Here is a 14,098-nt window from a genome sequence, read left to right on the forward strand (position 1 = left end):
CCATGTAGCGTGACTGCCAATTAAGGCTAAGCCCTGGAGATGGCTACTCCTCGCCAGCTACGTAATTGGTTTCTCTCTGAAGGAGTGGTTTTCACGGCGTGTTAATCGATTGGCCGAGAAGGGGGAGGAGGCAACGTCCTGCTCGCTAAATGTAAACTGCTTTCATGGAGAGAGATGATGTGCTCTGCTTGGTTGAGAAAACAAGAAGAGCCTCCACGTTGGAGTACTGAAGCATAGTGGCTCGTGCCAATGCTTACACACAAACATTCCTACACAGACAGCCGCTAATGCCCCGCATGTATCCACACCAGGGCGATATGCAAGCGGTGGAGCGGAGGCTATGAGTGCTGCTCACGATGACACACGATGTAGACACCGTGGCACGCTGTGTCTTGGTGAAAGAATAAGGCTACTGGGCTTTTTAGAGCCGGTGTTGGCAACAGCAGCATGGATTTGTAGAGGCGGCGGCACGGTGTAATGCATTTTGTGATTCCCTGTAGTCATTATGATAATAGCTTATTATTAAAATAGTGAGTGACCTGGAAAGAATCTGATGAAAGCTCCGCAGCTAAAATACTTTGACACAGTAATTATGGTTCTAGTACAGCGAGCCACCTCCAGGTAGTCTCCTAATTCCGCAAATACGGACGTCCTGGATACAGATAATGCAGCGAAGGGGCCAGCGCGTTTAGTTAAGCCACTGAGGGCCATAAGATCTCGGAGTAACACCATTCGACAGTAGCGCACACCGCTGGGTTCCTGCCTTATTGGTTTCATTAGGCTCTCCGTGCATGAACAGCACCTGAGTGGCTCAGGTCAATGATGTTTAATGTGCTCTAGTCCTCTTACCTTTTCCCCATCATCGTACTTTATGCACGGACAGTAAACAAGCCCGGGTGTAATGGCTGTATTAGCCTGACATGGAAATCAGGGTGATTATTATTCATAGTGGCAAACCTTGAGAGAAACAAGAGAGCTGCGCACAGCCAAAGAGAGGAGCACTGGAACTTTGTGTGGGTGAAAACAACCATAGTGCCTAGAATGATATGAATGCTGTTAATTAATGTGTATAGCAACACTCGTCAGCTGATTCTAATATTAAGTTTGCAAAGAGATGACACTGAATCACAGAAATAATGAGGTCTGTGAGGGTGGTAGCTGCTTCTCGCATGTTCTCGCTTCCTCTGTCCCAGCGATGCTTTAGTGGCGTGACTGTTGGCTGTTAATCATTTCAACATGATACGCAGATATTAGATGAAAAACAAGCCCACTCTGAGTGCTCACTTGCCAATAAATGACAGTAGATAAAACTCTCATTATGTAAGAACCCGTCCTGGCTTGTTACGTTGAAAGTCTCGATTAAAGGTCAGATGAAGTGGGTTTTTGTTTGATTGTTTGTTTTATTAATCCTCTTGAATATTTCTAATCCAAAGTCTGGCTTTAATTGTAACAATGTTTTGTGGACAGTGTCAGGAGAGGGTGTGCAGAGCACCCCTGTTCGGTACATTGTAAGAAATTCTGTTGCATAATAAACTTCAATAGAGACCTTCAATAACAGTTCCTGAGTCATAGTGTAGGGAATGTTTGGTACATTAGCCTCACGCTCTGCACGTTATCTGGTGATTCCTAGGGGGGGGGGGAGTGTATCAGAGTTAGGAGGGGATCCACTGTGGCTCACAAGAATGTTCGTACACTTGGGACTAAGTTCAGCACATCATTAGGTTAGCGTCCGTGACAAAGAATCACGGGTTGACTATCATCAATGTTTGGAAAATCTAATTATTGGATGCTAAACCATAGACTGTATATAAAGATGTATAAAAACATCTGATTGGGTGAAAGTACGGATTGGGAAGTGGAACAAATACCCCTCCCCAAGTGTGACTTCATTTCAAAATGACTGCCTTGATTGGATGATATATCTACATTTTACTCACCGGTGACCTCCAGGGGAACGGTGTCCTGCTCGTCATTGATGCCCACCACCACCTCACAGCGGTACAGACCGGAGTCGCTAGAACGTAGTCCTGACAGAGCGAGACTGGCATTGTAGCGGTTCTCGTTGTAACCAGGCAGTGTCACACGACCCTGGAAGGCCTTCTTCACCTGCGAGACGAGGACGAAGAGGAGGAGGAGGAGGAGGAGGAGGGTGAGGGTGAGAGAGGGGAACAATCTCAGCACCACTGAACAAAAACTCAACACCAAGACTTTCACGGTGTTCTCTCTAAAGCCCTTGCTGTACCTTGACCACATTGTCTCTGGCAACCAGGACCGACTGTTCCTTCTGCAGGCCATCGGAGCCTCTCTGGCCCCAGACCTTGGTCCACTTGATCCTGGGGGGCTCATGGGATGAACTGGGGCGGAGGGTGAAGAGACAGGGCAGGAGAATGGTTTTGGACAGCTCTTCTGTAATGGTCTGATGGGTCACCTTCCGCATATTCACCACAGTGTCAGCATTGGTTAAGCCTGAGGAGGAGAGGAGAGGAGAGGAGAGGAGAGGAGAGGAGAGGAGAGGAGAGGAGAGGAGAGGAGAGGAGAGGAGAGGAGAGGAGAAGACAATCAATGGCGTCTTGTAAATGAAGCCATGGGACGTTATTTCTCATTACGTTGAGCGAGGGTTAGTTAATTGCTTCTTGTAGAGGAAAACATGCCGTACTTCCAGAGTCTTTTGTTCCATCAGATTGTCCTGGTTGTGGAGTAAAAGGAAAAGAACAGAGGCTCACGGTGTCTCCCTGATTATTGGTCATTGATCCACCAGGCCATTACTGTGCTACCTGAACAGTGGGAGGCAGGGCCAGATTGTGGAGGGAAGACATCAAAAGTCCTTTCATAAGCCATACATCAAACCTGGATATGCATTATGGGATCAATAACAAACCACCTCTTTTGCAGCTAACAGCACCGCCACCATAGAGATAAAAATATTACCACCATCAAAACAACTGATGACAGAGAGAGTATCATTACAAGAAATTGTAAAACTGTGTAAAAGAGTGTGGAGCTCTGCTATCATCAGGGTCCCCCCCCCCCTCAGCTGCATTTTTTTCATTTGTTGTCTTTTCTCCCCACCAATGTAAAAACTAATTTAATACTGGTGGAGTCATATCATACATTATTATTACACTCTAATCCTGTGTCACCTTGCCTGGAAAAGACGGCGGTGGCTCATTTATGCTGCAGAGGGAAACGTGAATTCCACTCTCACAAACAGGTTATCATCCCTGAGCTCAATCTGCCTCTGTTTATCCAGTGTGCACAGTGTGTGAACGAGATTTACCTGCAAAGCCTTAAGCCTCATCTCACTGTTTTCTAGCTGCCTTATCAGCCAATTTTCCCTCTCTCCTTACTACTGAGAATGCCGACACAAACATGTCACTGTGTAATCTAATTTGCCCCAAAGCCCAGTATCAGTGCATGCATTTTCAGTCGGCGAGCCACCTAGCAACTCTAGCGTCACTTTGGTTCAACTTAAATGCAACCTATTGTTATACTACTACTAGAAGCTCCTCTCTCCCAAAATAGTGGTGATAGTAGCAACCCAAAGTACAATCATGAAACCAAAATAAGCATAATATGGGAGAATATTGGAGAAATTGCTATGAAACTGCATACAGACATTCCTAGTCCTCAGAAGATAAATCCAAATGACTTTAGTGATACTCTTGCCCCAACATGGAGCTGCCATTTGTGCTTTTGGGGGTACATTTCCTAATAGCTATTTGATGGATTACCATGAGATTAGATAGAGACATTCATGTCCCCTTCAGGATGAAACGTAATCTCTTTGTTACTAAGTCCTGTATCGTAGGCAACTGGACTCGTTTCAGTTTCTCTCATCCACGTTGGCCTCTTCAGTTCCAACTAACTGGAGGGGAGTATGCAGGCTTTTAAACTCTGTGTGGGAGTGTCCTTACAGAGTCGGTAAGGACACATGTGGGCTCTGAGTTTCAGAGTCGTTGGGGCCACTTGTGGGATGTTGACCCAACCGTCCTTCATGTGGGCTGCCAGGACTAGGTGAGCCCAGGCGTGAATGGTTGTTGAGCTGTCTGGGGAGGGAAGTCAGTGCTGCTTTGTAGGTGGTGATAAGTCATGTTGTTCCTTTAGTAATGAAACAAACATTATGTTCTTAAAAGTTCTCTTGCAGTGCCAGACAGAAACTATATGATAATTAGCTCAGGAGGAAAGTTATTTGGGAGCTACATAAACCAGGTGGAATGAGTGAAACAAGAGAACACAAAGAGAGGAGAAAGAGAGGAAAAAATGTAACAGCAGCGTCTCGGTGGGCGGAGCAGACAGCGTGGGTGAACGGTGGAGAAAATGAGCCTATTGATTTCTCCTCATCAGTGTCAGTATCCAAAGCACAGTTTCTGTGTCCTGCTCCACTCCTGTTTGATTGGTTAAAGTGTTAAAGTGCTACACGCTACAGGGGCGGCCTCTCCCGTCTGTAATTAAATGGCAGATTGGTGTTACAGTGTTTATCCAGCGGTCACAGGCGTGCCGCTGCGTGAGTCGTTCAAACCCCGCATCCTTCTCTCTGCTCTGTCATCTTTCTCCCCATCGCCTGCCATTCTCTTACTCCTCCTCTTCCCCCGCAGCACGACCACCTGCCTGCTTTCGGATTCGCTTTTTTTCAGTTTCTCTACTCACCTACTGAACCGTCACTCACCTACCATCTGAAAAAACCCTGCTTTGTTTTATCTTCGATATACAAGCATCTGTTAAGTTTTTGGGGATTTGATTTGAAAAAAAAAAAAAAAAAAAAATCACATCATGATTCAGATTCAACATTGAATCTGTTTCCTCGTCTTTGATTGCCAATTTTGCCTATTTTTTTCCACTGTGTGAGGTGTGTGTGTGTGCCCTGGAATGCTCTCAGCAAATGAAAACATCTTATCTTTCATTTGCTATTCATGGAGCACCAAATGTACACACACACACACACACACACACACACACACACATCTTTGAAAGCACCAGTTTTCATTCCTTACTGGATGCTTAATGTGCCTTTGAACACACACAAATAGCAGACTCGTGAATAGCTGTCATTGCTCATCCCTGCAGCCGCCGATGCCGTTGCTCAAGCTAAGAGGCTGAGTGTCTCTTCCCTGATAGCTTAACATCGGCCCTCCTACCACATTTCCACCCTCCCCGTGGATACATAAACACACATAAATACCCACTTCTCTGCTTCTCCCAGTGACATCGCCTTAGACAAGCCCTACTTGTCTGGCTCCCTCACCAACTGATCCCCGTTGCTCTGCATGGCAGCATCAAACGGGATTTGTGCTCTGAAATGGCCTCTTGTTTCGCACTCGAGAGGAGTTCTGCCCGGCAAGTGAGGTGACCTGTGAAACTAAATGCATGAGGCTTTCAAAGGCAGAGGGATAAGTGAAGTGAGAAGAGAGGTGGGGAATGAACAAGCGAAACAATGTTGGTGGCCACCAATGACCAAGATCAATGATTCCGATTTATTTATTTATTCATTACTTGTGTGTATGGAAAATTCAACTGTGATATACAGAATTTTAGCCATAATTCTAGGTCAAATAACTAAAATTATCAATGTAATGTGAGGAAATAACAGTTTTGACGTTATGATGTATATGCATTGTGTTGAAGAGACATCTGCTGAAAACAGCATCCTAACCAGCTCCAAGTCCAGACTAATAGTTGGACCACTACCTGAGCTATAACTAGCTGATGGCTAGAAGCTAGAAGCAGTTAGCAGTTAGTAGGAATTCGACAGGTGGCTAATTGTGACATACTGCACCTTGAAAGCAGCAGGTTGAATGGGAGTGGACACCACTCTCATATCTGTCCATTAATTATTAAGTTACATTCAGCACTCTGCTTAGCTTAGCTTAGCTGAATGACTGACATCAGGGGGAAACAGCTAGCCGGGCTCTGTCTGGAGGTAACAATACCTGCATGCTAGCAGGTGTTGCAGCCAAAATAGATCTTTTGTTGTTGCTGTTGCTGTTGCTGTTAGATTGGTGACAGATCGCCCTGATAATACAGCTGCTTGCCTCCCTTTTGTGGGAGAGCAAACAGTTTTTTGACTGCAGTGAAAATGTTGTTTTTGAAAGGCGAACAAATGCCAGCAAATATGAAACAGATTTCACTACACAAAAGCATGTTGTGAATTTCAGAAATAATTACATCGCCATCATTCTTTAAAAATACATTTTGAGTTTTGGCCTACATTGTTCTGGAGTTATTAGAAAATAATGGGCCCCACAGGAACCTTATTCTAGAAACACTATGGTATTGTGGTCTAATATGGACAACTTTGCAAACATACTGGGTTTAAATAGAATGAATAGACTAAATAAATAATATAAAAAAAAACAAAAAACAAAAAAACCAAAGCTGCAGCATTTGAATGTTGATTTAGAAGTACAACTTCAATGTTGTAAATGAAGCTTTGAAACCTTGAGATCATTTGGTATGAGCCCAGATATTTTACTGGATTCATTTTTTTCTTTTCATTAACAAAGGCACTCTGCAGTTACACAACAATGCTGACCACAAAGTGGCTCACTCAGAACAGTTTGCGGTCCACAGGTCCAGCGCGGTAAAGTGCTCTGCCATAGGAGAGGCTGTAGAGGAAAATTGATTCACTTCTGAATTTGTTTTACTTGATGGCGGCAGCAATGTACTTTTCGCTCACACCGACAGAGGAAAGAACAGACGCAGCGGAAAAGATGAACAAGCACAATTGACTCCGGCATAACAGCGGTGTCGGGTTGTGAGCGGCTGGAAGGAGGCGAGCGGAGGAAAAATACATAAACGAAAAAAAAAAATGGAAGCTGAGAGAGCTGGAGGCCTGTGTTCCGGGGCGAAATTGGAGTGATGTGATGTGGAAAAGGAGTCAAGAGGATATGATGAGAAAAGTAGAGATACGCTTTTGTGATCCAGCGGGAGGTGTGTTTAGAATGACACGCTGACACACAAACGCAGACATGTGCGCGCACACGCTGATACACACACACACACACACACACACACACACACACACACACACACACACACACACACCCCCACACACACATTTCAGATTCCACTCCCTGCTGTCACTCTCTTGACTTTATCCCCCTTGAGGATGAAGCACTCATCTTTGTTTGCCACACACTCACGTATGTGCCCCTCCTGTTCAGACACACACACACGTAGACTAAACGTGCGGTCCCAGAAGACAATCAAACTCCAATTTCTTAACCACCTTGCCGAGAGCTTGCTGGAAACAGAAAACAGGCAAATTTATTCTGTCGCTAAGAGGCATCGATAATGTTTAATCTGCTTGCCAGTTTCTTGCCAGGTTCCACCTGGATAAGCACCAATTGGGTAGCATTATGCCACTTAGGTTGCCAATAGCAAGGCGGTGCCACAAATGAAGCCAACCAAGCTTTACAATCACAATCTCTTTCACATTCTCTCGCTCCCCGTGTCACTCTGTCCGTCCACTTTATTTAGACAAATGTTTGTCTTTGTTTTCCCGGACCTGCGCTGCAATTTGCACCACTAAATCAAATGAAATCAATTGCAGATGTCCTCTTGAAAAGGCCTAAATTACAACGCGATGGAGACCGGGTGAAATAAAAAGAAAAAAAAGAAAAACGTCTCTCCTCCTCTGTGAATGTAAACTAGAGAGGGTACCCAATGACACCGCTACATCAAATCTGCATTTAGATGGAAATGTTATCACAAGCTTAACCCCCGAGAGGCCGTCTTTTGTTTGGATATCTATCTGTGATTCATATTGCTCTTTGTCACCCTTTTTCCTTCACAAGGCTCACCTGGCTGCTGGGTGATAAAAAGGAGAGTGAAATACTGACGATGAATGTCAATACAGAGTCTGGGAAAGTTCTGAGAAGGAGCGTGTGTGTGTCCGGTGGAAGCTTCACGTCCATGTCGGTGCACTGGGACTTTCTTAAATGTTAACAGGGGATCTTTTATTGACCTCGTCCCGCGTGTGCGTCTGTTTGAGTGTTGAGAAGGGCAAGACGTGAGAGGACGCGCCCTCCACCTCCTCCTGGAGGCTCCACTTCCTGCGGCTCGCAGATCGAGCTCAGATTTTCTTATTTTCTTTCCGCTGGTTCACAGTGGCGTCTTCGTGATCATCCCCGTTGGCCCATCTGTCTTCGCTTTGCTCCGGAATTATTAAACACAGCCGGAGAGCCTTTATGCGGCTGGCACTGAGGCGCACGCAGTCACGGGGTCGGCGGTAATGGGCATTTTCAGTGTAATAGGAACGCAATTGCGAACATCGTTCCTCGTTCCCTCCCCTCCTCTTTCTTACTCTTCCTGCTCGGAGGTGCCCGTGATGGGCTTTTCCGATGATAAAGGCCCCCTTTGTCTTCAATTTGCCCACATCAAACCCGTCAGCCTGCCAGTCAAGAGCAGCCAGGACTGATGGAGTGCATCCCCTCCTGTCAACGCCGCTCCTCTCCTGCTGCCTGCGTGTCAGCTGATTATGTGTTTGTGTATGTGCTGATGTTTGCGCAGACGTGTGTGTAGGTCATAAATCATGACAGATGAGCTGTCTGACGGAGGCCTGCCGCTATTACTTGATGACTGTGTTGTGCGAAGTGACAGCTGATACAACAACAAGCAACTGGACTGCGGCGTGTCAAACTGTTGTTTTTGTAATTCTCACAGTGGGTGATGAACTGCAGCTTGATGGATGTGGGTTTCGGTGGACGAGGGCAGAGCATGAGACGAGTTGACGTTTGCTGGACCAATATGTTTTTAATGGCTTTTGCACAAAAGAACGTATTTAAGACGAAGTTTATCACTGTCTCTATCTTTACTAATATTGAATAGTTCCTTCATGCTGTGACAGAGAAAGAAGAGTTAACACAGTAAACAAATACTCTACTACTTACTTGACAGAAGTTGTATTATCTGCAAAAAAAAAAAAAACACTTGAAGTGGCAGAAGTAAAAGTACTTAGTCTGCAGAGTCACATCTCTTAATAATAATTATATTACTGGATCATTAATATTATTGATGACTACAATTAACACATAAGAAGGACTTTAATGCTCCAGCTGCTAGGGGTGGAGACAGTTTTACCTATGCCATATACTGACGGGTAGTTTAATCATTAAAAATCATATAAGTGTATGTAAAATCTAAACCAATTGACGTTAAATTATTATAGCAAAATAAGATGAACAATAGTGGTTTTTTCTATGGTAAACACTGATTGCACAGCGTAATGGCTGCCTTTGAGCAACCTGGTCACCATCCCCAGGTCATGATGGACAGACCAGAATAACTCTGAAAACTCTACACAGCAAAAGATAAAGACCCCTCGCTGATGGAGGCAAAGAAGGTGATAAAAAACAAGAGTGAACGGACAGTCTGTTCTGCCGTTGATATGTTTTTCCTCTTACTATCAGGACTTCAGACAGTTCAAAACTGTCATTCTTTCTACTTTTCTTTCTCCTAAGTAACAAAACCTGCCTACTTGTTAATACATCTGGGTGTTTTACTCTGCCTTTGAGGTTAACAGTTGTATTATAAACCGTTTTTTTTTTGTTTTTTTTTAACTCTGCCTTTTCAAAGCACTGAGGTCAGGTTTCTAGGACTAATTGGGATTCTCAGAGACAGTGTACTTAATGTTTTACTTACTCAACTTCATTGATTTTTGTAAAAGAAAATATGCTCATTCTGAGTGTGATGCCAGCAACACATTTCAAACAAGATTTTACTTTATGCCTCTGTCGTTCACAAGGATGAGGCGAGGTTCTCCACTTTGTGACACACTGATATTGCGACATGGGCTCGGGAACACTGTTAAACTCTTGTCTGTAAACGCAGTTTGTTTGCAAATGATTGCATTCTTTTTTAAATTCACATTTTAAAGCAAGCACAGCTTTAACCTCCCACTGAATGTACAGTTACATATCATCTCTCTCTTCTGAAACTATATGAAGCCAAGCCATGAGTGTTACTGGCTGGAGCCCAATAACAAACACACAAAATGCCAATTGATTCTATTTTACCGTCTGAAGGAAATATCACATGAAGAAAAGGCTCCTGTTGAAACGCTGCGAAAAACTGGATGGAAAACATAAGAACAGAAAATAAAGAAGGGGAACTATTGGGAATGAGTAGGAAGAAGTCAAACCGTTTTTATCTTCCGATATGAATAAAACACCTCAAGGACGGCAGCAGCAGCGGCAAGTGTGGGTTTGTTTTCGGTGCGAGCTGCTGGTCTGACAAAACTGCTCACTGTCTTTATTGTTGTGTTGTGGCAAGTGGAGAATTGCAATCCCTTAAACAAGACCTCGGATGATGCGTGGAGACAAACGGGGGAAGAAAAAAAAACAAGGGACGCGAAGAAAATAACATGAAAGGAAGGCTGGCTGCTCTTAAACACTGATACGTGTTATTGTTTAGGAGGAGAGAGGGATGCTCAGGCCGACGCTGCCCAGATTGAGACAGGGAATTATAACAATGGCAGCAGAGGCACCACAAATGGGGAAGAGGTGGTTAAAGAGCACACACACAGACCCACCCACACATACACACACACACACACACACACACACACACACACACACACACACACACACACACACACACACACACACTCACATTTAACTATGTGCCTTGGGGATGGCCTCTTCAAAGAGCAGATCTGAGACGATGTACTGTCTAATGTAAATTCAATGAGGAGACTGCTGTCCTATATCTTCTTCTACTGTTTGATCACCGGACTGGAGTTTCACTGCAGTACAGACGCCTCTCCCCCAACAGGAAGTACACACGCTCTGGAATATGCAAAGTTACACGTACCAAACCAGGGTACTGGTACGTTTTCTGCATCTGTGTGTGTTTGGTAGGTGTGTGCACATTCATGTTGCCTGTCTGGATGCAGCAGGTCTGTCAGGGTTTGGGAATGATGTCTCCACGCTGACATTCTCTCGCATGAGATCTCCTCAGATAAAAAAAAAAAAAAAAAAAAAATCACTCGAACTCTCACCTGCCTCCTCCTTCCCTCTCTACTCCTCCACTCATCTCCCTGATGTTTTTTGCTATTGCGCTCTGTGTCTTATTTCCATAAATCCCTGTCTGGTCCCATCTCTCTCTCTCTCTCTCTCTCTCTCTCTCTCTCTCTCTCTCTCTCTCTCTCACCCTTCTCCCTGAATCTCTTTCTGTCTTCCTTCTCTGTTTTCCCTCTTGTCAATCCAGGGCTCCTTTGCCTATCACCTTTTCTATTCTATTCTCACTCGTTCCCCGTCTCATGTCAACTGTGTTTTGTCCACATAAATAACAATGAAAACATGTTTTGTCACGATGATAACCATATTTCATGCTCATGTGCTATCGATGGATCCAAAACCACACCAGAACTAACAATAACTAAACCATTCAAATATAAATACAAGTCAAAAGACTATATAAAATACTCTAGTACTCTAGTAAAAAACTCTAAAAAAGACTGTAAACCACATTAGGATGATAAAAGTAACACTCTGACCCCACTCCCTCCTTGGTGTTTAGGTAATTTCTCCTAATTTCTCGGTTCCCCACACCTTCTGCACTCTCTAATCATCCATCAAACCGTTTGTGACCTGGACCGCCTCCTATTGTCTCCTCCTCCTCCTCCTCCTCCTCTTTTGGTGACAAATATTAACCATCACGCGGCTGCTTCCTCCCTGTCTGCAGATGACTCCCACCGGGCCGTGTCAGGCTTCACAGGCTCGTGCCCCTGCAGGGTCCACAGCCGTGACTAATTTTGCATCTTCTGAAGCATAATTATACATTTATCTGGCGTGGCATGCAGCCAACATCTTTAAATTCACAAATTCACGTGCACACTCAGGAGTGCTCGTGCAAAAGCGCAGACGTGCTCACGCTGTTGTCGACACGAACGCACGCATACTCACACCACGACGTGCAAAAAGCCTCCCTGCTAATCCGTCCCCTCCCCCACATCCCACCCTCTTTCCAATCTCTAGGCTGTCAAGCAAGGTGTCACGGGGTGAGCTTTGGTGCAAACCCTCCCAGTAGTCCTCTCCCTCCCATTGACTATTTCTGGAGTCACTCGGTCGAAAATGCAGGAATGGAGAGAGAAAAAGGAGACGTTAATGCCCTCAAAACTCCTCCAAAGCCAAGGCAGGGAGTGTGTATTTGCATGCCATATACAGTCTGAAAGGCACATGTGAGTGTGTTATCGAGCTCCTCTGAGATTCTGTGTGTGTGTGTGTGTGTGTGTGTGGGCTACGGTGCGTGTAGCTCTTTGAGTTGGCTGCAAAAACTACCTGGCAGATGTAACCTGAGGGTTTTCACACAAACACACACACATAACAGAGGAGACAGAGGAGCTGGCTCCATTTTCATCATCTCTGCTGCCTGCGAATCTGAACCCTGAGACAGGGAGCGGCCACAGTGCCAGGCCCGGTGATTCTTTTTTTGTGTTTTAACCTCCACAGAAGGCAGTAACAATACAACACAGATAGGAGCAGACGGTCGGGGAGGCCACCGAGAGCACTGAGGGGGTGTGCAGTCTGTCCTGCGTACGCACCAACACATGCAGATGGACACAGATACACAGTGGGGGAGGACAAGGAGAGTATAGAGAGGGTAAAGAAGGACGCAACGATGTGAACGCTTGTATTGCATGCCCTTCCCTGCAGAGCTCTGTGCAATGGAAAGATAAAACTGCCAAACAGACAGATAGGGAGGCTGTTGAGTAACCAGAGCGGACATACAGATAGACAAATGACTCACAAGTTTCTGTGCAACAGTTCCTGCAACACTAAAAACCTCCATAACTGCCTTTACAAAAGCCCCATCACGTGTTTCTTTATTTCTGTCCTTCTCTCAACCAAATCGAGAGTTTAAAGAAGTCCTTAAAATAGAAATGCAAACAAATGCAAAATGTCAAGTCTCTCTCCAGAGTTTGGGCAACTTTCTGACACATAATGAGAGGATTAAGATCCTAAACTCTGGCTTTTCAGCCGAATCAAAGCACGTTTTAATGAGCTATGCAAATGTACATTTCAAATAAATATTTCAGAGATTTAACAAAATACCAAAATCGTTTCCCTCTCCAAATGGCTGAGGAGATGAATGTGAGCTTTGGAGATGGCTGATTTGTGTTTACTTCTTCACATCTCATATTTTTGCCTCGTTTTGGAAGCGCTGATGGGTAATTATGAGCATATGAAACGGGAGGAATAAGTGGGCTGGTAGCTTAGCTGTGAAGGTCTGCCAAGTGCTCGAAATGTGAATGCTGAGACAAACACAAAGGAGTTGACAGTCTGACAGCCACAGAAAAAGTCAACGTGACTGAGGAGATCTGACGACTTACTCTCACAACATTATGACCGTGCGGCTGTGCGGCTAATGGCCACCGATTGTGGCCAATTCATTTGCGAATGTTACGGGGGTCTTTCATGGTGCAAACCTGATGGTCACTCACTCATGGAGGTTCATTCTTGTTCCACAGTTCCACAACGTGTTGTTAGCCAGTGTGAGTTATAACTGTGCGAATGAACAAAAGCCAGAGGAAGGCATGAGAAAATGTTGTAGTCGTGGGTTATCTACAGTGGGGGGAAAATGACTAAGATCCTTTTACTGATGTGAAAGTACTGCTAACATTGGCAAATGTAGGTAAAGTATCAAAAGTGCCTCCCAAACTAGGGGCCAAGCTTTGGGACTGTAGGATAACCTTTGCATTTTGTAAAATAATGGATTGTTTTACCTCTTCAGGCCTTTAACATGAATTAAAATGAAAGTGTGTAAGAGGTTTTCGCTGAGAACAGTCTCCAATGGAACCGTCTGCATCCCAAAAGTTCAGCAACTCCAGTTTAACAGCATTGGTTTATAAACTCGTCATGTTTCTTCAAGTAAAATCTTAATGTTAGAAGTAACTGGTGACTATATCTGCTGGATAAATGTCGTGGAGTATGATGTAAAATGGCAACCCAATCACCAGAATAAACATTAGTGAAGTACGTTTCTGCAAAACCACAGATAAGTTCAAAGGACACATTTCTTTCCTATGTTGCAACTCTACGTTTGTTGAAGTTTATGTGTCTATTTCTCTCTTGTCATAATGCTGTTGTTATGCTCTGCC

At 44.6% G+C, this 14,098-nt stretch overlaps 1 protein-coding gene across 2 annotated transcripts in view; it reads right to left on the reverse strand.

Annotated features, from left to right (window-relative positions):
* Positions 1-14,098, reverse strand: part of ncanb (neurocan b) — a 185,907-nt gene that overhangs the window by 98,695 nt on the left and 73,114 nt on the right. For both annotated transcript variants that reach the window (XM_037113662.1, XM_037113661.1), the window contains 2 exons: positions 2,243-2,466; positions 1,938-2,106 (listed from right to left, as the gene is read on the reverse strand). In XM_037113662.1, coding sequence (XP_036969557.1) covers positions 1,938-2,106; positions 2,243-2,466 — 393 coding nt within the window. The remainder of the gene's footprint in view (positions 1-1,937; positions 2,107-2,242; positions 2,467-14,098) is intronic.

Source organism: Acanthopagrus latus, chromosome 11 (assembly GCF_904848185.1).
Source record: "Acanthopagrus latus isolate v.2019 chromosome 11, fAcaLat1.1, whole genome shotgun sequence".
NCBI lineage: Eukaryota > Metazoa > Chordata > Actinopteri > Spariformes > Sparidae > Acanthopagrus > Acanthopagrus latus.